We start from the raw sequence: 22,594 nt of genomic DNA, 5'->3' as shown, positions 1-22,594 counted from the left end.
CTAAGAAGGCAGTTGGATATAGTTATTCTTTATCTACTTGTAATGTTTTTTTTTTCACGGGATACTTGTAATGTCGTTAATGTGGTTGTAGGAGTAGCATGACACCACCGATCGAGTGGCATAAGTTGTTTGCTTTTTTAGGGTGCATAAGTTGTTTTCTTGTAAGATGATTTCAGCATCTACATCTTAAACGTCACATGAATAAAATTTCGTTGCGTGCATAGCAGATGCAGAGGTCAAGAGGATGACCCTTTTCATTTTTAATGTCTAAGAATAATATGTCACAGCTTCGAAGCAAATACAAACACTTGATTTGAAATCAAAAGTTTACAAGTGAACTTTAGCACAAATATAACATAGTTGCCCATCCAAATTAAGACATATGGCAAACCGTACTATTAAGACGCCGCTAAACTTTGCAAACGAAGGCGAAAAGGGCAAAGAGCGCACCCCCTGTCGGCGAGCCCGGTGGCGGGAAGTGGAAACCTCATATCTATGTGCCAGCATGTAGATGTGGTAGGGTTAGGTCCCTGCGGGGCGGCGCTTAGTCATCGAGATGGTACCCGGGCTCTGATCCACCTTGAGTTCGTCCATTAGGACATAGCCGACTGAGCTCTGGTGTAGTTTCCTACCGTCTCCTTGTGGCGGCAAGGTTAGTGTTTCTTGCCTTGCGTGTGAGATGGCGAGATCGGGTGTCAGGTGTTGCTTGGCGATGTCGTGAACTAGATCGATTCATGGGTTCAAAGGTGGCGACTATGGCTCCAAGGCGCTGGTCCGCTCGAAGGCTGTCATCGACAAAATCAGTCCGACCCCAATATGGGAGTGACGACCGGTGTGTATCCACTTGGTTCGAAGACGATGGTGGTTGTTCGGTGGTTCAAGAACTTCGATATACCATTAAAAGAAGTGTACTTCCTCCAAATTTTTTTAGTCTGCATATAAAAATTTGTCCGAAGTCAAACTTCGTAAAGTTTGACTAACTATATAAGGAAAAAAATGACAACACTCACAGTTTGAAATCAATATCTTCAGATGCATCACGAAATTAATTTGCACACGATATAACTTTTGTATTGTAAATGTTGCTATTTTTTTAGATAAATTTGTTCAATACATCTTATATTCTGGAACAAAGGGAGTATATAAGAAAACAGAAATACCTTACGCTTGGATGACCAAGTTTTTGCATCTCGTTTGCAGGGGAGTATCAAACGGTTTGAAAAAAGGAAAAGAAAAAGAGAGCAACGAGCTACGAGCAACGAACGTAGGCAGGTATGCGTAGTTGGTGACCGGCCGTATTGTATCGGGGAGAGTGGAGACAGCCATACAGGTGTCCCATTAGACTATCACCCACGCCTAGGAATCCCCTTCACCCGCAGGTAGTTCACGTGACGATTTACCATTTCAGCGCGAGGAGCTGGGGTCACAGATTTGTCTTCCTCGCTCGCTCGCTCGCACACGTTTACACGTCGGACTAGTTGGCTCCTCCCGCCAGTCCGTCCAGGGGGAGATCTTTTTCCTGCTGGGCTGGGGCTGGGGCTGGGGCTGGGTTCGGCGTCCGTGTCGCTGACCGGCCGCGCTTTGCTGGCTGCGGGCGTAATAATTGAGTACACTTCCATCACCGCAAATCCGCTCCCCCTTTAAATAGACTAGTCGCACATCCTCTACCTCATCTCCCTCCCCCTCCCCCCTTCTCTCTCTCTGACGACTCGCTAGCTAGCTCCTCCGGCCCAACGGAAGCTAGCGATCGCCATAGCCTCTGCGACTGCCAGCACCCGCACTCGAACAGTTGAGTCCTTCTTCTTCTTCCTCCTCCTCCTCTTCTTCTTCTTCCTCCTGTGTTTTCGTTTAGGACTGTACCTGCGGTTTGCTTTCGCCGTCGGGATTAGGTGGAGAAGCTCGTGCTTACTCGCCGGACGTCTCAGTTTGTTTCCGCGATCTTTCAAGGCCTCCCGTCCTACTTTACCCTTTTAATACTGCCGCGGTTGAGGCTAAATATCAGATCGGATGATGCATTGCCCGCCTACGCACCAGCACCGCCGTAGTGGTTTTCCGACGACGACCCACAGAATAGTACCGTACTACTGCCTTTTCATTTGAGAAGCGAGGCGCCAAAAGTATGCCAATTGGGCCGCGCATTACGCCAAGTTGCACGCCCTTGTTCTGACGTCGATTGGCCCCCTTACGTGCTACGACCCCAGCTCGTTGCGGAGGGGATAAGTGTTTGCTTGCTTGCTCCCCTTCGTCACTCCCACTCTTCGCTTACTGCTGCTTTGGTTCGGCCGTGGTGCGTGCAGAGAAGAAGAAGAAGAATCAGAAGCAGAAGCAGAATTATTAGAGGCGCAAAGGCTTGCGTGCGGTCTCAAGGAACCACGAAAAGGCCGAGAAGAAAAGAGGATAAAAGGTGCGATCTCTTCTTATACACAACCTTTTCTTTTCTTTTGGGGTTCTTTGTTCCATCGAATCCTCTCCAGTTGTTTATTGCGAGCCAGAATTTCTTTTCCCCTTTCCCCTCCTGTCGGGAAAAATTCGGTAGCAAAGTTGCTTCGATTTGCTTTTTGGATCGCCTCTTCGACTTCTTCTCATGATGTTGTCGTGATTCTTGCAGGTAGGTAGTTGAGTAGTATTTCACGCGTCCATGGGTTGCGGGCTGTCGACGCCGGACAACGATGGCGGCGGCGGCGAGGGCGCGCGGAGGAAACAGGGGAGCGTCGGCGATGTCGTCGTCTTCGTCCCGGGCCTCCGGGCGCCCATGGGCGTGGACTTGTCCCAGGCGCTCGCGGGGCGCCTGGACAAGAGCGCCGTGGAGAGGCTGTCGGCCCTGAGAGCGCGCGTCGTCGACATGGCAATGCAAGAATCGGCGGTGGCGCTGAAGCCCAGGCGAAAGACCGCCGCACGGCACGGTGCGTGGAGCGTCTGGCTGAATCCTTTGGTGGTTTTTGCCTGGATTGCTGGCTTGGTTTTGCGTGGAAGATGTTGACCTCTCAACTGACACTGGGTTGGAATTTTCTCTCTTTTGCTGCTCTGTGCAGGATCAAGCACTGCTAACCTCCTTCAGGCTCTCGAAGACTACCTGCCAGTTCTGCTAGGATTGGTGAAAGAAGGTGAGTGGTTGCTGAAATTTCGGTCTTCTTCTTTTCATTGGTTTTGTATATACTTTTGTTGCTGGACAATGTTTATTTTTCTCGTTTCATTGATTGATGCTATGAAATGTTGCAGGTAGTGAGTTGAGGCACAGCGTGCAGTTTGTGTGGACTAACCAAGAGGACAAGGCCGAGGTATGTGCTTGCCTGCCCGTGCTTTCACCAAAGTTCACCTCAGTGCTCAGCTCTAACATGGGTGGGATTTTCGGTTGCAGGAGACGGCCATGGCGGATGCATGGTACGAGGTGCTGTCCGTGCTGCATTTGATGGCCATGGTCTGCTTGCTGCAGGCCAACTCCCTGCTCCTTCCAAGGGCTTACGGCGACGGTTACGGGCCACGGGTCTCTGAAGGTAGCGTCGCTATAAACTGAACTTCATCTGAAGGCATGGCTCGGCAAGTTATAGGCATTGAGAAATGGAGAATGTTCATCGCCTAAAGTGCATTGCAAGTTTTTCTGTCCATGATGCCGATAACTGATGAGGCATTGTTTCTTGACAATGTATACAGAGAGCAGACGTGCAACTGTCGATGTTTTCTTGAAAGCATCTGGCTACTTGGACTGCGCAATTCGACAAGTACTCCCACAGATACCATCAGAACTAAGGTTCTCTACTCTTAAGCCGCCTCACGAGATAACTTCAATTTCTTTTTCCACATTTTTGAAATGTCATTTTAAGACTTCAAAGTTGGAAACTTCTACTGAAACTGCTTTGAACTTCAGGAGACAACTTCCAGTAGACCTGGCTGAAGGCAACCTCAAAGCTCTTAGCATGCAAGCTCTGGGTCAGGTACTGTATTCTCAACTCAACATATTTTATCTGAATTCTGGTGTCCAACACCCAAACACCCTACAACAATACAAACGAGCTGTTGCGAAGAAGACCGCTGTTTTTGTAGTTTGATGAAGTTTGAAATGGCCCAATCGGTATGGTATCACTGGAAAGGGACCCCCCCCCCCCCCAACACACACACACACACGAAAGAATGTCATGACCCAAACACCGCCTAGAGAGTGATGTGTGAGCTATCATCCCTGAAGCAACATTTATATGCTTCAACTTTTTTATAGCACTTGCTACTTTATTTTCAGTTATTTTGATGAATTGTAAAATGAAACCTAGTACTACCATTCCTAATTAACTTCAGATACAGTAGTCATAACCTAGTAGTACCTCTTTTCTCAGGAGTCATATTCCAACCTGTCTGTCCCATTTGTTTTTTTTAGCTGCTGTCCCATTTGATTTTGTTTCATGGTCAATTGGTCATTAAACATTGGCAACCTTCATCTCCTACAGGGTGTTGACATGCAGCTTGGGCTAGCAATCGACAGCCCAAAGGCCACACTAGCTGTAAAAAGGCGCTTAGCTTGCGAGATGGTGAAATATTGGCACCAGGTTCAGGAGAGCATTCCAGAGCTTCCTGTGTCTGAAGGATGGGGAAAAAAGCATCTGCTATTTGTCAAGTGGAAGTACGTCGAAGCAAAGGTGTGTAAAGCTACATCAACCATCATAATACCTCTAAAATGTTAGTTGTCCAATTTTCAAATCACAAATGTCCAAGCCGAGTTCAAATAGACAGTGTCTTCTTCAAGTTGTATATGTTTCGCCTGCAATACGGTACTAGTATACAACCATCTAAAATTGACGTTACTGTATGTGCTCTTATCAGTCTGCAGCATACTACTTCCATGGTTTGATTCTTGACGAAGGAAACAGTGAGAAATCTCACGGAATGGCAATAGCAGCATTGGAAGCTTCAGAGGAATTTCTGAAAGAAAGCAAAAGGGCCTCTGCAGCCTTCCATGCAACTCCTCCAACATCTAGGTAAGACATTCGCTTCTACTCACAAATGTGTTTGCTACTTGGCGCACACCAAGTGTGTTTTCTTAATATTTTCGCTTATTTTACCCTTGGTATGAGAAAGAAGAATGCAAAATGAAGACGGTACCTGTAACTTTGCAGGAGCCCCACTCCATTTGGAACAGCCAAGTATCTGTTTGACAAGATCCCGAAAGAGGCTTCAAGCAAGGTCCGGATCAACCAGGATCTGTATACTCCAGAAAGGTAATGAACTAATGATTAGCGGCACAATAAGCTCGCGCCAAAATTGCTCAAATTGTGAATCTGAAGGACTGACGGGCCATCTGTTTTGCGCACCTGCCTGCAGGGTCATTGGAGCACCACCCCCGTTGCCAGATTTCTCATTGGCACTAACACCTGAAGACTACGATCTTCCTCCATTAGACCCACTTTGGAACAAAGAAGATGGCCACCAGTAGTGTATATTCAGCATTCAGCAGGAGTGTCTTCTGATGGGAAGGCTCTGGCGCTACTGAGAAATCAACGACCAGGATTCTGCCATGTGGAGGCCGAACACGGCGCAAACGCAGTGTACAAAGATATGATCCGACAAAAAATTGATGTCGCCAAATTGGAAGCAAATTTTAGAAAGGCCTGAAGATATCTGAAGAGCATTTTTACAGTTAAATCTTCTCTGACAATGGGAACACATTGTCAAAAGCTTTCCAACAATTCCTGTAAAAATTATATTTCCAATGAGTGCCATGGTTCCTTTTTTCTTAGGATTTTCTGACCATGGCTTAGTTTTGGGGCCAATCTGAGCTTATTCATGTGGTAAATTTACCAAACACGGTCCAGATTTTCATTCAATGCTTGAGACAGAAGCAGCCAGGACGAAATTTAAACTACTTCACACATACAGAAGCTCTGAACTGTTTAAGTTTTGAGACAGCAACCAAGGGGGTAACGGCGCATATACATTTTGTCATTAGTCTACTCAACTGATTGGGAACACGTTGCACGCCCCAAGAAAACAATACTCCCTCTGTAAAGAAATATAAGAGTGTTTAGCTTTAGTGATCTAAACACTCTTATATTTCTTTACAGAGGGAGTACCTCATAGCTACCAGCTACAAGATCCATCACATATAGTATGTGATTGGAGTTATAAATATTGTACAATGGATTAACAAAGCTATTGGAATCGACCAGCCATCTTCCAAATTGTATACTCAAAGAGCAGGCTGCATTGCAAATTATCGAAGTCCCTTTTATTGCTCACTGCTGCCAAAATTAACCTTGGACACTTCAATAGTTGTCTTTCATCGTTCACCCGAGCAACTAAGCATTTTCCATATAAAAACACTTAATATCTCTTCAACACAAGCAACAAAACCAAAGGCGAACCTTCAATTCTGTTTGTTATAAACATTTACATTAGTAACCAAAATTCTATCCTGGAGCACTCAACTCCAATTAAGACTGGAAGAGACGAAAAAGTTACCACATAGTTACCTCTTCTCTGGTTGTTCAGACGAAAAAGGTACCACATAGTTTAGGTGTTTGAATTTCATTAATGATTTCTCTGACTGCCATCTACAAGAGCTGATCTACGGCTAAATAGTAGGACCCAACAAGTACAAAAGATGCGATTCCACTGCGCGCCATCCGTAGTCCAATGCCACGAAATAGAACATTCCTATCAGCAGGTGATGTTCCCGTCACTCTCTCTATCCACATTCCTGGTGCTCTCCATTTAAGAAACCTCCTCTCCATTGCTATATACTGAAAAACAATTGCAAGAACAAATAATGTGCATTTGCAAACAGGGTAGAATGTGGTTCCAAGTTTGAAAGCAGTCAAGTATAAACTTACCTTAGGTATCACAGTGCACTGTGAACGACTTTTGGCAGTATCAAAAGTATGTGAAGCAGCAGCTGCTACAACTCCAGAGAAGCCTGCAGCAAGACTAGAAGCTAAAGGGGGTACAGGACCTGCTTCTTCTAAATTCCTGAGATGAGCAAAGGGTTAGAATAGACCAAAAATAACGAAAATCAATCATGACACTGTCCCTATCTTTATTTTGCAATCAAATATACTAATATGACTCCATTACCTGGGTTCAGGGTTCATGTTAACAGACTGCCAAGTAAGCATCGCTGTATGTATGAATTGCCAACAAGAAAAGAACATTCCACTAAAGACACAGTCTCGGGCTACCCCTGGCCTAAGTCCTCTCCATAAAGCACCCCATCCTTCAAGTGCTATCACTCTCGAAGGCACCTGAACATCAGAGGGTAACGGGGGCTTCCCAGAGCCAGTCAGCATCCATGGGTGCTGTTTCAGGGCACCCATCATGTCAGGATGCTTTGGGGAAAGATTGGACAACAGACTGACACTGCCATTCCATACTCTCATGTCAGGGACATGACCAGGTAATAGCTTGGAAAGCAGTGGAAACGACTCCTGTACAACATTAGCAGGGTTCGTAGCTTTCATAGGTATGGCAGAACCAACTTGGGACCGAAGTTTGAGAAGTTCAAATGGTGTGCACACAAATGCCTCTACAGCACCAGCAGTTATGCCAGCCAACATTGCCTCAGAATAATTAACATGGTTGTCCTCCCTGCCATCTGCCAAGAGACAAACAAATCATATATCATTGCAAAGTTCTATACGTGGACCAGCATATGTCGCTGCAGATTACATTGTTAGTCAGAAGTTTCATGCTTAAACTATTGGAAAACAAACAGTCGAATATAGTTTAGAATGATAAGGCTATAGTTTTGCTGCACATAACACACAAGCAAAAGCTCCAATCACAACAGTTCTTCAGAGGTACCAATGTTAAATCATGCAAATTGTTTCTTTTACCACAAAGGACTTTGGTTAATCTGCAATTGGAGTATGATAACAGGGAAACATATGGGAAATGGGAGGATATGACAGAGAAGTCTAACCGAAAACATGTCTAGTTTGCTCATGGTAGCTAAACTGCCAATAGAAGGTGCCAACAAGTTGATATCAAGGAGCTTACACTAAGCAAAGAATTGTGTCGCAAAAAAAAGTATGTACCTTTATAGAAGGCTGTTAAAAGCTCATAGGTCCCAAAACGCGCTCCCAAACCAGGCAGTTTACCTAATATTGACCATCCAATGCCACTGTAAAGACCTGAAATACATGCAATGATTTAATAGGATATTTTTTGTGCAGAGCAAAGTAACATATGGGCATCAGAAATATGTTACTTTAGAATGCAGAGCAAAGTAATCCTCTCAACCCCACTAGTTATTATTATGCAAATCATATTAAAAGTACAATGATCCCCTTTGATACCATCATACATGAATTAGAAATCTCTAAAGTATGTCAATCAGGGATGATAACATGAAGGAGGCACAGCAGCAGAGTGAAGTGAAATCTTTATGCAAGCCCAGGTATTTTGGTATAAAGAAGCATTGAAGTAATTAAAAGCAAGCTTCTAGATCTATGTTTGGACGACAAAAAATTGTATAAGCTGAGTTATTTGATGAAATAATCCAAGCCTTTAGGCTCCTATTGGATATGCTCTTAATGTAGACAGTGCGTAGAACCACTATGGACAGTTGGACACAATCACAGTAAGATCTTATCCAATGCAGATTTATTATATTTGACAGGCTCGCAAGCTATATGGATCATGATGGACTGTTACTAATAGCTGGATGGCAATCTGAGAAGTCAGACACTACCAGTTCTAGCCTGGCAACTCAACAAGCAACATCGCAATCCTCTCAACTCCACTAGTCATTATGCATTGGCATCAAAGGGGATCGAAGATTTAATCACTAATCACAGCCCACGACAGAACCACCAAACGAAGGAAGATCTCTACTCGTCCAGTAGCAAGCAGGCAAGCAACCAAACACCTGCAGGGCCGGAGACGTGCATGAGCCGGTCCACCGCATGGCGGATCTCCATCTTCTGCTTCTGCCCCGCCGCGCTCAACTGCACACGCGGAAACAAATCAGACCCTGACGAGAGAAGAGCAGCACCGCAAATGGGAGAATCTGAGGGGGGCGGGCACTCGCCTGGAGGAGGCTCTTGACGGTGTCGAGGGGGTGGACGGCGACCGCGGAGGCGCTGATCGCCGCGGCGCCGGCGGCCGCGTGGCCGGCGAACACGTTGTCCCCGAACGGCTTGCCGCCGCCTCCGGCCATCGCGGCGGGCTGGAGGGGGGAATGGCGACGCGGAGGTTTAGGGGAGGCGTCGTGTCGTGGGTGACACACACACACTGGAACGCCGCTGGCCACTCACGAAGGGCCGGCCCGGCCCATGGAAACCTGACGCTAGCCGCACACGAATCGTGGCGCGATCGGACGGACGGGAAGCACGGTCAGAGTCGGACTCGGGTCCAAATTGCCTTCCAAAGTGGTGTGCCGCCGGGCGACTTGAGTACTTGACCACGCTCCTGCTCAGGCCGCCGGTCGCTCTTTTGCTCTCTCGCTTCGCCGCCGGTCGTCGAGACGAGAGTGGCCGCCGCCTGAATTCTTCCTAGCCGCTCAACCAACCATCGAATGGGCCAAGAACAGAGCCAGCCCGACCCGGCGGTGGGGGAGCCTTCTCCGCCGGCCGCCGACCCCGCGCCGGCGCAGTCTCCTGCCCCAGCGCCCTCCTCCCTCGAGGAGCTCGCCGCAGGTACACGCCAAACTCTGAATCTTAGGCGCCGGTGGCGTTCAGCTCGTATTCACGCTGTTCCAGCAGACGCGCGGCCGCGTATAGGAGTAGTTCTTCTTGATTCGCGGCAGCATATAGGTCGCCCGTCGCGTTGCTGGGATTTGGGGAGCATTGGTGGAAGCAGAGCTCTAGGGCAGCTAGTAGCCTAGTATTACGAATTGTTGCGGGTTTTAAGGTGGACGAGATTGTTCCTGTGATTCTCCAGTACTTGGTTGTGCAGTGCAGACCTTGTACTGGATGGTAAACTGGTGAGTGGTGACCTCTGACATCGTAGAACATCTAGGCGTTCATGCCGAAATCGAGGCAGTCTTAAATGTTAGTGCCATGTAGGGTATGTGCTTAGTGGATAATTCCCTGGTTCTGAGGAGCTACCAAGCTTTATAACCTGCTAATATCTTTCCCAAAACGACTAGATTCAGTTCCTATATCTCCATAAAATGCCCCAATGTCTGCAGAGTTTGTGGGCTCTTTCAAATTTGTATGGCATGTGTTGCTTCTTTTGGAGTTTCCTTAATCTAGACTGCTCTTAGTGTTCTTTTTCGAGAATCAGGAGTCATTAATTAATTAATTATAATTAATTAATTGCAGAATTACAATAATTTTTCTAGGCAACAATCTAGACTGATATTAGTTATGTGATGTTGTTTTCTTTTAACCTGTGCACTTTGTATGGGGTATGTTGCGTCTTTTGAAGGCTCATTTATCTGTCCCAGCATTAGTGTTCTGAACTTCTGATTACTGATGTTCGATTTTTGTAATGTACAGAAGCTATGTCGTTTAGTGAGGATGATGAGGTAAGACCTTTTGCTTTGCTCCTGGATGGTTGATAGATACTTATATGTCAGTATTCTACTCCCTCCGTTCCTAAATATTTGTCTTTCTAGAAATTTCAACAAGTGACTACATACGGAGCAAAATGAGTGAATCTACACTCTAAAATATGTCTATATACATCCGTATGTGGTAGTCCATTTGAAATCTCTAAAAAGACAAATATTTAGGAACGGAGGGAGTGTTCTTCATGGCGCTTGGGAGATCAGTGAAACAGTTATCTGCTTATGCAGTCAATTGACGTTAAGGTGCAGAAAGCTCTGGATTGTCCGTGCGTGGCTGATTTGAAAACTGGACCTTGTGGCAATGGATTTATTGATGCATTTTCCTGCTTCCTGAGGAGCACAGAAGTAGAGAAGGTTGTATTTTTATCTCAAGTTACCAAGTTGCTTCAATTATAGCTGTCTTGTGCAAGTTATAGTACTTAAAATTTCCCTGGGTAATCATAACAAAGAGCATCTTTGTTGTAAACTTAACTCAATATGCTCAGGAGTGTTTTTAGGTAAATACCCAAGAAAGTTATTTTAGGTAAGCACTCAAAGGAAGTTGGGTGTTGGGATTACTGTTTGGCAGATATGTGGTTAATTGATACCTTCTTTTTTAAATGGTCACTTGCGGGGGGGGGGGGGGGGGGGGGGGGCTCCCCACCTGAATATATTTCAAAGTGCCCAAAATGCCATGAGATTGATCCAGTTTATAAGGAAAACCGGATCGAAAACCTAAACAAGTTGACCCCATTTATGAGGGAAACCGGGCCGAAAAACCGTACAAGAAGGGTAGAGGAAGAAGAGAAACCAAAAACAATGGACGCCCAAGACAAGGTACGCCTAGCTAGCAAACCGAAGGACATCACCACGGGAGGCACAAGTAGTTGGGGGGAGCCGTTGAGGGATCACAATACCAAGACTTGACAAGCAGCCTAACGCACCACACCGGCGTGCGTACTGAGCACCATGGCGCAACAGAGGAGCATCCACATCAACGAGTGACTAACACGAACCTTGACTGGGCGCTTCGCCATGGAAAATCAAGAAGATTAGCAAGTTGGGGAGGCATATTGTAGCATCACTGAACAAAGATGAACCGAGACAACGCCGAGAGCACGAAGCTCGCCGCACCACAATGGCAGCCATGGAGATCTTGAGCATGCACAACAACAGGGGCGACACCGAAGAACACCACCACAGACGAACACATACCACCGTGACCGAACCGGCCGCACCACCACCAACAACATCCCAGCCGCAACACCCACACGTCAACCAAGCAGACCCCAAGATGATGCCTTCAAGAAGGGCCGTGACGTTGGTTGCGCCGCCATCATCCGCACTAGGAGGACCTTGGCTAGGGGTTTCCCCAGGGGTCTCAACTTTCATCTTCATCCGACCAAGCAAGGTGAACCTTGAACGTTGGCCGTCTGGTCGCCACCCAACAACACCCCGTCGAGGGAGAGATGTCATATTGGATCGAGGTGATCCAGAGAGGATCACACCCTGCTAACCCGGCTTCGGATGGAAGAATCGAAACCACTACAGCCAGCCGCACCACCACCACCGTTGACCCCCAGCCACGGCCACAACACCACCTCGTGCCACTGCAGATGCCCCTTCCGCGCCAAAGGGGCAGCCGCCGCCGCCGGCCCCCGAGCTGCCGGATCTGACCCGCCTCTTCGCTCCTCCTCTTGCAACAAGACAGCCAGGAGAAACAGCGGTAGCGCCTCTTGGAGCGCGTGCGGCTTTCGGTGGCAGCTCCTCAAGCGGCGGTGAGACAGGGGGAGGGGTGGGTGGGAAAACGTGGCGGCGTGATTCCCCCCGTGTCGCCAGAGGAGGGGCGACGCGGGGGGGGGGGGGGGGGGGAGGCATGAACTTTCGTTGATACCTTTTATATCATACAGTCTTTATAATGAGTAGTGTGGCCCTTTTTTTATTATTGTCAACATATTTGTTATTATTTCGACCGATACTATTTTCAGACGAATTCTGTGGCTGCTTCAGTGTGCAGTAGCAAATGTGGCTAGTTTGTAGTATAAACTAAAAAGGCACCCAAGTAGTTTGTAGATCTGACGGAGCACAATAAAGATCTGTTGTTCTGTGTCGCATTTTCTTACATCCAAATAACAGCAGATGTATGGCAGTCATTGTCTATTTGGTTACACTACGATGTTATTGATAGCCAATTATAATTCAATCTGGTCAAAAGTACTTACTCGGTTTACTTGTTACTTTATAACACAAAATAAACCTCAAGAATTTGCCCTCTTTCCTCATCAAAGTTAGAAGGGTTAAGAAATGGAAATGCTATAACTCTTTGTAATATTTCATAATGTCTGAATCGCTGTTGCATACAAAACTCTATCACTCGTATGCTGTTAAATGCTTGGCTGTCAGATTCATGTCTATTTTCTTCCTGGATATTGACTTACACTAAACCTGCTTCCTTTGCCTTGTCAGGGATCAGACTGCGTGCAGCCCTTCATCGCGCTGCAGAACTGCATCAAAGAGAATCCAGCGGCATTCTCTAAGGAGATTTTGGAAGAGGAGGAGAAGGACGAGGAGGCTGAGAAGTCCAACCTGAAAGTTAGAGCTCCGGCATGGTCTAGAGAATCCAAACCAAAGCTTTGAGGTCCTCTGGTTTAAGCTGACAGCCTGATACAGAGATTACCCTGATTCGCACTCGCACCCTTCACCTTGTTTCTCCTATAAATTCTTCATTTATAGGCAAGATTAAGCATTCAGGATTCTTCGGCAGAAATAAGCACAGTTTGTGTGGTAGAAATACTTCCACTTTTTTTTGGGAGAATATTACACGTTTTTATGAAACTGGAAAACTTGTATTCTAGAGACATCAGTTTCTGAACGGATTAGACGAGCTGGTTTGTTGTGAAAAGGAACTAGATTCCATGATTGCTGTCAGCCCATTATACGAAATCGATGGACCTTGTTAATCCATGCGTTCTTAACTGTGCAGTGACTGTTATTTGACCTTTTTTTTTTTGCGGGAAACAGTTATTTGACCTTGTTGCGAATGTTGCTCTTGACTCTGAATTTACTAATGATAATAGTGTCATTAGACATGTCCACTTTGGTGGACGCAGTCTTAATTATTCTCGAAAAAAAGAAGATGGTATTAAGTTTTTGCAAGAGCTTTTGGGGAAGAGCTCAACGATTTTCCTTCTGGGGGGCAGGCAGAGCTGAAGAACCGTAGCTTTTTTTTTATTTTTTGAGAAGATGAAGAACCGTAGCCAGGCAGAGCTTTTTCCTTTTTCTTTTGAGAGCTGGCGCCAGGGATACAAACCCAAAAAGCATGTTGTCTTGGTGGGCTTTCGGCCCCTTTTACTGCTCTTCCTCTCTCCCGACCCGTCACAGGTTTTTTTGTTCAGCTACTGCCTACTCTGGCTTGGTCTCTTCTCTTCTCCGCACCCCGGAGGAGTCCCACCCAACTCCACCTCCGCCGCGATAAGCCCTAGCCCCTCCACCTCCTTCTCCATGGCGACCACCACCACCCTTTTCCATCCGCTCTCCGTGCCCATCGCCGGGGGACGCGTCCGGCGCTGCCCCCTCACCCTGCTCGCCCCGGCCCGCACGGCCCCCCGGCGGCCGACGCCCCTCCTCGTCGCCCGCGCCAAGCGCACCAATAACTCCACCGCTGCCCCGAAGCGAGAGGCGGACGAGGAGGTCGAGGTCGAGGAGGAGCTGCCGTGGATCCAGGACAAGGCGCTGGACCTCGTCGAGTTCACCGGCACCGTCACGCAGGCCATCCCTGGCCCCCGCGTCGGCTCCAGCCCCGTGCCGTGGCTCCTCGCCGTGCCGCTCGCCTACGTCGGCGTCTCCTTCGCCCTCGCCGCCGTCCGCACCTTCCGCAGGTTCACCTCCCCGCGCACTCAGAAGAAGAAGAGGGTGAGCCTTCGAGTCTGCAATTAGTTCGATGCTTAGTGGGAGACTGTGCGGGTTATACGATTAGGAGTTTAGTTACACTTCGGTAGTTCCTCTCAAAGATTGGACATGTTGCTTGTGCTTGTGGCGCTAGATAATAAAGTGAGGGCATATTTCTCTTATATATAAAAAATAGAGTTTTAGCCATGCCAAAATATAGGCACATTGTGTGGAGCAGCGGTTCGTTTGTTCAATGCAGACTAGTCGTTTATTGGGTGCTAACGTCGTTCAAGGACTCAGAAATATGGGAGATTGATTCTTTTTTTTATGTGGGATTCTATGTTGCAATTTCATCTCTATTCGTAAAATATCATAGAACCATGAGCCATGACCATACTAAATACTCAACTGGCAACTGCCTTACACCTGAACTTGCACAATATTATTCGTTTGTTGAAATGAACAAATATGGGAGTAATTCAGTTTGTTTCAGTTAGATGTTAATTTTGAGTGAGAGAAAGAATCAGGAGAACTTTTTTCATTTTGTACTAATGAAGGTTCTGTTGATCATAAGCTAAACCTACCTTTTTGTTGATCACTATCTAAGCTTATGTTTTGTTTGATCACAATTCACAAGCTGGGCTCATCTTTACGCTTAATTTTCTCTTTTTCTTGCTGATGTTCTTGATGGAACTATAAATTCTACTCCCTCCGTTCCTAAATATAAGTCTTTCTAGTGATTCCACTAGGTGGACTACATACGGAGCAAATTGAATGAATCTACACTTAAAATGCATCTATATACATCCGTATGTGGTTCATAGTGGAATCTCTACAAAGACTTATATTTAGGAACGGAGGGAGTAATATTCTATTGCTCTCATAAGTCATAACCATTATCCAGATTTTTTTTGGCATTTCATGGTGACTTCGATTCTTTGCAGGTGACCAAGAATATATTTTTGTTGAAGTCACTAGACGAGTTGTTTCAGAAGGGCAGGGAAGCAGTGGATTTTCCAGCTCTTCAAGAACTAATGCAAAAGGTGTGTCCTTGATTCAACCATTATTCCTGAGTATCTGAACTTATATTGGACTGCTTTTACCACACACCTGCTTTATTTTCTCAACAAATGAATCTACTTTGACCAGTGTTTCTCAGATATCTTATTCTGGAAGGTTAAATTACACTGATGACTTGTGCTAAAAATATTTAGACTAAAGACTATCTCCTTGCAAAGATCTAAACCAGAAATTTTGCTGGTCAGAATAGATTTTGACATATGAAACTGTAATGCTTTGCACCAATGCACCCATTTGTCCATTTCTACTGCTGTTTGAGGAATGGTTTTCTTATTATGTTGTTGTCTGCAAAGCTATCTGGCTATAGTGAGGACTACATATACACTTTTAACCTTTTTCCCCATGTATTCAGACAGGATTTGACATGGATGATGTAGTAAGAAAGTACATCCGATACACACTGAATGAAAAACAATTCAATCCTGATGTGGTTGTGGATCTCATACATCTTAGGAAAGCATCGATGTTAGAAGATAATGAAGTTGCCGAAATTCTGAATGAGATATCTAGACGAATTGTTCGGGAAAAAGGTATTTTTATTCTTCTGATTCTGGTACTCTTAGATAACACATAGTTTTTCCTAAACCTTCAAGACCCTGGCTGCTCAATTCTAAAACACGGAAGTGATTTTGTCTTCTCTTGACTTCCTATGAAATTTGTGGATCTCCCTGGTGGAATCCCCTGTAAAACTTGGTACTGATCATGTGTCCCATAATTTACTGGTTTTGTACTTTGATTCGCTGCAAACTTTTAGAAGATTACTTTCCAACGATTACTGAGCATATAATATTGGCATTTGTCTGTTTCTTCCATTGTTGTCAAATCCGCTCGTCACGTTAGCTTTATACACATTGTTCAGTTATTTTAGCTTCTGAGCCTGAAAATGATGTCTGCATTGTGTGAGTTGCTAAACATCTGCTTTTTTTTTAACTTGGGTCGTCAAACATCATTTAGTATACATCTGTATGCTGCAGCAATATTCAGACATAAATAAGAGAGTTTTAGCAATACGTTGTCATTTTTTATGAGCATGAAAATCTTAAGATGATGTCGAAATCAAAGCACTGCATTTGAATGCTTCATTTATTGAAGTTCAATTTGACACCTTCAACGTGTGTTCTTGTACTTAAAATTATACGGTTTACTTTTAGGGTTGCTACGAACCTATGAGCGTATGATTTGCATATCAAATAGGCGAATCATTGTCTTCCTAGAAAATGATCAAGAGCTGTGGCCTGTGGGATAGTGTTCAAAATATTATAAATTGCTTGTTTTTGGTAGGAGTGATAATTTTGTTTGATTCACAACTAAGCTTGATGTGTAAGGTTATGCTTGCACACTGCTAGAGTGCTGAGGATCTTTGTGTTTTATGATATTGCAGGTCCAATAGTTATGGACTTATCTGGGTTTACAGAGCAAGGTTTTAAGCGGAAGCTTGCTGTGCAAACATTGTTCGGAAAAATCATGTACTTATCAGAGGTAAGCTGCTGGCGTCTGTTTTTATTGACTGAGTCTGTTTTAATTGACTCTTGCAGCTAAGAATTTTCTGGACTCCAAAATAGAGTTAAAATATTTTAGATGTCATGATATTATAATGTATTCAGCTCCTTCCCTGTTCCTCCATTATAACTGAATATCTGTGAATTATCCAGCTCCCAGAGTTCTGTTCCCGGGACGGCTCGCTTGTTGTCAAAGAAATCTTTGGAGTTACAGAGTATGGCTAAATCTCTGTTGTGGATTATCATCACAAATTTTATACTACAACTGATGCATCCAATACTATTGTCATAACCGTTGTTTCTTTCCCTGTTTTCATCTGAGCAGCGAGGATGCAGACAGCCTTCGCAGTCGTACCCTTTCTGAAGCTGGTGATATCGAGTCGTTAGAAAGGATGGTCGATGATTCTGATGAACATGGTACCCCATCATCATCTTGAAGTATGTTAGTGGTTGGATACTTATCATCTTCCATGATAGAAGCTTGGCGTGAGTTTTGTCAATGGTTGAAGAAGAGAGGGTTGTCCTGGATAGTTGACTGCAAGTTTTGTAAATCTACCTTCTACTAGGATTGTAGCTTCTGGCAGTATCTCGGACCTGTCTACCACCTGATAAAACAAGGAAGTTGTTGAGAGAATGGTAGCAGTGAGTATAAAGCGACAATTGTTAACTGTATTTGCGTTGTTTATTCTTTTACTGGTCTTTATCCATGATTTATAAGACTGAACCAAGTTTATATAATCCCTACACTGGGTGTGAGTTGTGCACTTGTGCAACCAGGATATGTTTGGCAATGGTGCTGTCAGATTGTCGATGCAATGATTCTAAGTACTCCCTCTGTTTGTGAATATAAGATGTTTTGGATATTTCAATATGGACTACATACAGATTGAAATAAGTGAATAAGCACACTAAAATGCGTCTATATACATTTGAATCAGGAAAAAGTTGGAACATCTTAATAGACTGAGATGAAGCCATTCTGAACCCAGTGTGCACAATATGTGGATAGCAGAGCATCCAGATTTGAATGTAAAACAACATGAGCAATCAAGTCTGTAAAAGATTAAGGAAAATTTCCATTTAATTTTAACACAGGCAAACTGGATGAAGGGGTGAATAAACAGAGTACTCCAACTTCTACGGTGACTTGTATAACTGACAGGAGCGTCGTCTGAAAGATGGAAGGAATGGTCCTCCTGGAGTACTATACAATTGTGTTTCAGGTCATGAAAAGAATAATAAAAAAATGTGTATCCTATATGTAATCACATCTAGCAAGCCAGACCATATGAATTTACAGATTGTTCCAAAAGATCCTGAGTCCACCAGCAAAGGATTTCAGGCTGCCCCACAGATTTGCCCCTTTCGATGCTTCATGCGCATGCTTAGGGCTGCATTATGGAGCAAGAAAAGCTGTTAGGAACATAAGACGGTAGCAACCAAAATAACATCACATACAATATCTTAGTGTTAAAATGTGTGAATTAACAATGATGGAGAGGGCTATGTACGTTACGCTTATACATTTGCCACAGATAAACACATATTTGTTGATTTGTTTGATGCAGTTTAAGAATAATGCAGGGATTATATCAAATAGTCATCTTTAGGTGCTCATGCTGCTTAATTTGCAGAGTCAAAATTAGCTATCCTGTTACCATGCGCTCATTTGTAAATCAATTGTTGATCTTGCGCGAGGGAATGCAAGCAGTACCTCTTGAGGTTTTGTGCCTTAACCATATTGTTGTTTTCAGTTTGATCTGATGCCATTGGCTCACTTTTATCCTCCAAACAAGTTGTTGGGGATAAGTTTGGCTTGGCAGCTCCAGCTTTACCATGGCATTCTGGAAGTTGTGGCTTAGTATTTAGATCCAGAGGTTCCGAAGTTTTAGCCTGCAAAAGTAGATGATTACTATTAGTATTATTATTGTTTAGGAGCACAAACATAATTGGAGATATATGAATATTTAAGCATGCACAGTGACGATGTTTAATGATGAAAACTCAAAAAGAAAAGCCTGAAGAGTGAAAGTAGGTTATCTGTAATAAGGTACTACCATTTCTTCCTTTACACCCTGAAAGTTGGTAGTAGCAACTCTTGGAGAGAGATCGATATTGTGGAGCCCGTATTTTTCCTTGAAGTTTTCTGAGCTGAAAGAGGCATTTCTTACATCATTCTTGAGTCTTGAATTATACTCCAATTCCTGGAGTAACGCCAGCACTGTATAGTAGGACCCTCCAACCTGCTGACGAACATATGTCGCATGTGGAAATTTTCCTTCGTGTGAAGCCCTGAAACTGTGTTGAATAATAGAGCCAGGCATAAGCAATGGATGTAAAGATTTGCAAGCACAAACGAGTCCTTAACACCCCATCGGGTGAAGCACAATTATATGCGACTATATCCAGCTGGCAACAACGAGAATCGGTATAAAACTGGTATTTCCAGAATTTAAATTTAGCGAGGGTTCTTTTGAAGCTAAAACTTTGTTTCATCCGAGAAAAATGACAAAATCTGATTGAGTAGCTTAACCCCATAAATCAGATCACTCACTTCCCAAATTTCGAGAAGCTGAACTAGCAGTTTTGCCGAAATCGAATCGCAGCCAAGTTTGTGAGGCATTCACTGCCTGCTTAAACATGCTGCTTGAACCTTTCTCACTGCTCACAGAGCCAAATAAGAAAATGACATTGTTTATCAAGCACTATATCTCGAGCGGTACGAAACTTACATCTGATAAACAGAGTTGATCAGCTGGCTCTGGTGTAAGACATTACTGTGTAATACTATCTCCGTACCAAAATATAAGATGTTTTTTAGGCTAAACTAGCCTACAAAAGCGTCTTATATTTTGATAGGGAGGGAGTATATAATGTAATTCTATAGTACGGAAGGTAGTAGTTCACACCTTCACCTGAAACTAGATAAAAGGAAGCACAGACACAAAGTGTAACAAGTACCGATCACAATAATAACAAACAGAAATTCTGTCTGTCCGAGTTGGCTTACTTTTCAACAAATTCCTCTACCCTGGCCCTTCTTTCTTCTTTTGTCATCCTCTTGTGGACTTCGGGTAGATCCTGAGCAGACAAAGAAGGGTGTTCATATTCTCACTTTGCGTCTGACCTGACATGGTTTGGGCATTTGCATTCCTCAAACATCCTGGTTTAGCTATTAAGAACGCAGTTATGATACTATACCACTGGAAACATATATCAAGATTCAACCGATACTTATGATTTTAGTATGCACAGAGGTTAAGCTAAAACCAACTATTAAAACCTTGTAATCTCTTTCTGAGATAGGCCCTGCCAGAAAAGTAAGAGATCAAAATGGCAATAACTAACAACATGGACAAAATGGACAGAGGGTTAGAGTAGGTTTTCTGCAATAAAATACCGTCTCTTCCTTTATGCCCTCGAAGCTGGTCCCCACATCTCTGGTTGAGTTGAAAGAGGCATCTCTGACATCACTCCTCAGTCTCGAATTGTACTCCAGTTCCTGGAGCAATGCCCATGATACGTAGTAGGATCCTCCAACCTGCTTACGAACATATGTAGCAGACGGAAATTTTCCTTCATGTGATGCCCTGTAACTGTATTGAACAGTAGAGCCAGCCATAAATAATGGATGCAAGGTTTAAAGACGCAAACAAGTACATTGGGTGCATTCACAGATATACAATGCTAGAATTGCATCAAGCACCTAGCTCCTTCCAGAAGCACATTTACATGTGGTACGACAGTCAGTATACAGCCAGATGTTTTTTTCTTGACCAGGAAAGAGTAGGAAATTAGGCTACTGTGAATTTTATATAAATATATAAGTGACAGTATTCACATGAGGGGGGTATGTACAGGGTGGATATATACAGTGGTAACAAGCTAAAGGAATTGTTGTATCCAGGCTTTGAAACTTTGCAGATGCTTTCTTTTCACCCTATGTGAAACTAGGATGAGATCTTCCCTAAATTTCCTGCACCAACTCTTCAGGAACTCGTCGTTTCTTTGTGTACAGAAATGGATGTCTCAAAATTTAAAATTTTATGAGGATTGTTTTGAAGCTAGCACTTGGTTTTCATCTAGTAATAGTTGCAAAGTATGGTTGATTAGCTTGTTTGTGGAAGGCAATGACTAAAACAAGATTGTAATTCGCTATATACAAAGGCAGCACAAGAAAACTGCAAAACATGCTGATCACAATAATAGAGTTAGAAATGCTAGCGAGGTCGAGTTTGACTTACTTTTCAACAAATTCCTCTACCTTGGCCCTTCTTTCTTCTTTTGTTAATCTCTTCTGGACTTTGGGTGGATCCTGAGCAGAGAGAGAACCCAGATGCTTCTTCCCACAGAGAGGCCGATAGGACGACCGTGCAACGGCGTCAGAAATGGCTGAAAAATGGGGGTAAAATGACAGAATTAAAACGCATAAGAGAATCAAACTAATTACATGGCAACTGGGGCAGCATTTATGCACCTATAAGAAAGATCATACAAATTACAAGCATTTATCCTAAAAAGTAGTAATGTGTCTGGCACAGGTAAGGAGGTTAAAATCCTCCATGATTAAACCAAAATAAACGGGGGAAACTTGGAGGGAAGATTACCAACCCTTCCTGGATGAGGCGAAGGAAGAGGAGAAGCGCGCGGACGCGTGCATCGGAGAGGCCGCTTAGGGTTTCATCGGTGTTCTGCGGGGAGCGAGGCAGAGCAGAGGAGGAGCAGAGGCAGGCAGGGAAGGTAGACGAGGAAAGCGGGCTCGTTTGTTTGCTCGGCTGTCAGTTTGGTGGTGGCTAGGCCCCGGTGTCGGCAGGGACATGCACAGTTAGCAAAAGCATGTTGGTTTTCTTTTCTTTTTTAACACTAGAGTTTTTCTTAAGAAGCCAATAGACTGGTAAAATAATCCCACGAACCCCAAACGATCCGCTCTCCCCCTCCGTCGTGCGTCACTCCGACGCCGGCGTCCACCCTCCCGCCGTCTGCCACTCCGGCCACGGCGGCCACCCTCCCCTTCCCCCCTTCGGCCATGTCGACGAGCCCTCGTTCCGTCACCTCCGCCGTTCCGCCCCGGGAGCGACCGGTGGTTTCCGGGCTAGGCATCTCCTCTGCTTCGGAGAAATCGATGGCGGACGCAGATCCGGAGGCAGTGCAAGATCTAGGGTTTGGTGGCCGAGTCCTGTCGGCGCCTGATCCCGTCGAAGGAGGCCCCGCCGTCGCGGAAGACCCTGTGGAAACGCAGGCGTGGTGTTGGGCAACCGGTAGTGGCACCGCGCCCCCCTACCCTGCTCGCAAGGCGATCTCGCCGGAGATGCGCGACAAGTGCTTCCGCTACCTTGAGAAGGGGCACTTCCGGCGGGACTATATGAACGACGTCGTGTGCATCTGGTGTAGCCTGCCGGGGTACGAATCCAAGGACTGCAAGCATCCGCGCAGCCCATCGCCGGAGGAGGAGCTCAGGCGGGAAGCGGCGGCCAAGGTGACCAGAAGGGTGACGCTGGCTAGGGGCTGGGATGGTTCCGCTTCGGGTTCGGCGGCTGAGCCTCACTGGGCCTCCTCCGCGGCTCGTCAGGCTCCCCCTCCTCCGCGGCTCGTTCATGCCTACCGGCCGGAGGATTTCCTGGTTGTGTTTGCTCGCCAGGAGGACAGGAACAGG

General features: G+C 45.1%; 5 protein-coding genes across 6 annotated transcripts; 3 read left to right on the top strand and 2 right to left on the bottom strand.

The window, feature by feature from the left end:
- Window positions 1-1,622: 1,622 nt before the first annotated feature.
- Window positions 1,623-5,725, top strand: LOC123053938 (uncharacterized). The gene is made up of 12 exons (XM_044477567.1): window positions 1,623-1,788; window positions 2,298-2,404; window positions 2,609-2,903; window positions 3,033-3,104; window positions 3,220-3,278; window positions 3,359-3,494; window positions 3,652-3,748; window positions 3,866-3,932; window positions 4,440-4,628; window positions 4,813-4,967; window positions 5,106-5,207; window positions 5,311-5,725. The coding sequence occupies exons 3-12, from the start codon at window positions 2,639-2,641 to the stop codon at window positions 5,420-5,422; spliced, it is 1,254 nt and encodes a 417-aa protein (XP_044333502.1). The 5' UTR covers window positions 1,623-1,788; window positions 2,298-2,404; window positions 2,609-2,638; the 3' UTR covers window positions 5,423-5,725.
- Window positions 5,726-6,298: 573 nt separating this feature from the next.
- LOC123053939 (mitochondrial 2-oxoglutarate/malate carrier protein) lies at window positions 6,299-9,239 on the bottom strand. Of its 2 annotated transcripts, XR_006425975.1 has the most exons (7): window positions 9,014-9,239; window positions 8,852-8,930; window positions 8,019-8,114; window positions 7,060-7,576; window positions 6,819-6,954; window positions 6,459-6,728; window positions 6,299-6,358 (listed from the first exon to the last, which is right to left on the bottom strand). XR_006425975.1 is itself a non-coding variant. In XM_044477568.1 (6 exons), exons 1-6 carry the CDS (start codon window positions 9,140-9,142, stop codon window positions 6,540-6,542), a joined length of 1,146 nt encoding a protein of 381 aa, XP_044333503.1. In that variant the 5' UTR covers window positions 9,143-9,239; the 3' UTR covers window positions 6,299-6,539. The 2 variants fall into 2 exon arrangements, 1 of the variants encoding a protein (XP_044333503.1); XM_044477568.1 differs by having other exon boundaries at window positions 6,299-6,728.
- A 114-nt stretch (window positions 9,240-9,353) lies between these two features.
- LOC123053942 (mitochondrial intermembrane space import and assembly protein 40 homolog) lies at window positions 9,354-13,434 on the top strand. The gene is made up of 4 exons (XM_044477572.1): window positions 9,354-9,620; window positions 10,425-10,453; window positions 10,724-10,849; window positions 12,941-13,434. The coding sequence occupies exons 1-4, from the start codon at window positions 9,500-9,502 to the stop codon at window positions 13,109-13,111; spliced, it is 447 nt and encodes a 148-aa protein (XP_044333507.1). The 5' UTR covers window positions 9,354-9,499; the 3' UTR covers window positions 13,112-13,434.
- A 418-nt stretch (window positions 13,435-13,852) lies between these two features.
- Window positions 13,853-17,714, top strand: LOC123053941 (uncharacterized). Its single transcript, XM_044477571.1, has 6 exons — window positions 13,853-14,386; window positions 15,307-15,405; window positions 15,795-15,972; window positions 16,824-16,921; window positions 17,095-17,156; window positions 17,267-17,714. The coding sequence occupies exons 1-6, from the start codon at window positions 13,976-13,978 to the stop codon at window positions 17,376-17,378; spliced, it is 960 nt and encodes a 319-aa protein (XP_044333506.1). The 5' UTR covers window positions 13,853-13,975; the 3' UTR covers window positions 17,379-17,714.
- Window positions 17,715-17,981: 267 nt separating this feature from the next.
- On the bottom strand, window positions 17,982-21,864 carry LOC123053940 (uncharacterized). Its single transcript, XM_044477570.1, has 7 exons — window positions 21,553-21,864; window positions 21,186-21,333; window positions 20,342-20,537; window positions 19,952-20,022; window positions 18,999-19,239; window positions 18,656-18,834; window positions 17,982-18,332 (listed from the first exon to the last, which is right to left on the bottom strand). Exons 1-7 carry the CDS (start codon window positions 21,599-21,601, stop codon window positions 18,236-18,238), a joined length of 981 nt encoding a protein of 326 aa, XP_044333505.1. The 5' UTR covers window positions 21,602-21,864; the 3' UTR covers window positions 17,982-18,235.
- Between the last annotated feature and the right edge of the window lie 730 nt (window positions 21,865-22,594).

The sequence above is a fragment of the Triticum aestivum genome, chromosome 2D (assembly GCF_018294505.1).
Source record: "Triticum aestivum cultivar Chinese Spring chromosome 2D, IWGSC CS RefSeq v2.1, whole genome shotgun sequence".
Taxonomy (NCBI): domain Eukaryota; kingdom Viridiplantae; phylum Streptophyta; class Magnoliopsida; order Poales; family Poaceae; genus Triticum; species Triticum aestivum.
This window is presented reverse-complemented; position numbering and strand designations above follow the sequence as displayed.

What these genes read in the sequence shown, in the direction of transcription:
- LOC123053938 (XM_044477567.1), top strand. Translation starts at nt 2,639, where the DNA reads ATGGGTTGCGGGCTGTCGACGCCGGACAACGATGGCGGCGGCGGCGAG. An exon ending in CAGATACCATCAGAACTAAG is followed by an intron (nt 3,749 to 3,865) that starts GTTCTCTACTCT and finishes TTTGAACTTCAG; the next exon opens with GAGACAACTTCCAGTAGACC. An exon ending in GCAACTCCTCCAACATCTAG is followed by an intron (nt 4,968 to 5,105) that starts GTAAGACATTCG and finishes GTAACTTTGCAG; the next exon opens with GAGCCCCACTCCATTTGGAA.
- LOC123053939 (XM_044477568.1), bottom strand. Translation starts at nt 9,142, where the DNA reads ATGGCCGGAGGCGGCGGCAAGCCGTTCGGGGACAACGTGTTCGCCGGC. An exon ending in GCACGTCTCCGGCCCTGCAG is followed by an intron (nt 8,115 to 8,851) that starts GTGTTTGGTTGC and finishes CATGTATTTCAG; the next exon opens with GTCTTTACAGTGGCATTGGA. An exon ending in AGTGCACTGTGATACCTAAG is followed by an intron (nt 6,729 to 6,818) that starts GTAAGTTTATAC and finishes ATTGTTTTTCAG; the next exon opens with TATATAGCAATGGAGAGGAG.
- LOC123053942 (XM_044477572.1), top strand. Translation starts at nt 9,500, where the DNA reads ATGGGCCAAGAACAGAGCCAGCCCGACCCGGCGGTGGGGGAGCCTTCT. An exon ending in CCTCGAGGAGCTCGCCGCAG is followed by an intron (nt 9,621 to 10,424) that starts GTACACGCCAAA and finishes TGTAATGTACAG; the next exon opens with AAGCTATGTCGTTTAGTGAG. An exon ending in GGAGCACAGAAGTAGAGAAG is followed by an intron (nt 10,850 to 12,940) that starts GTTGTATTTTTA and finishes TTGCCTTGTCAG; the next exon opens with GGATCAGACTGCGTGCAGCC.
- LOC123053941 (XM_044477571.1), top strand. Translation starts at nt 13,976, where the DNA reads ATGGCGACCACCACCACCCTTTTCCATCCGCTCTCCGTGCCCATCGCC. An exon ending in GCACTCAGAAGAAGAAGAGG is followed by an intron (nt 14,387 to 15,306) that starts GTGAGCCTTCGA and finishes GATTCTTTGCAG; the next exon opens with GTGACCAAGAATATATTTTT. An exon ending in TTCAAGAACTAATGCAAAAG is followed by an intron (nt 15,406 to 15,794) that starts GTGTGTCCTTGA and finishes CCATGTATTCAG; the next exon opens with ACAGGATTTGACATGGATGA.
- LOC123053940 (XM_044477570.1), bottom strand. Translation starts at nt 21,601, where the DNA reads ATGCACGCGTCCGCGCGCTTCTCCTCTTCCTTCGCCTCATCCAGGAAG. An exon ending in GTAGAGGAATTTGTTGAAAA is followed by an intron (nt 20,538 to 21,185) that starts GTAAGTCAAACT and finishes TGTTCAATACAG; the next exon opens with TTACAGGGCATCACATGAAG. An exon ending in GTAGAGGAATTTGTTGAAAA is followed by an intron (nt 19,240 to 19,951) that starts GTAAGCCAACTC and finishes TATTCAACACAG; the next exon opens with TTTCAGGGCTTCACACGAAG.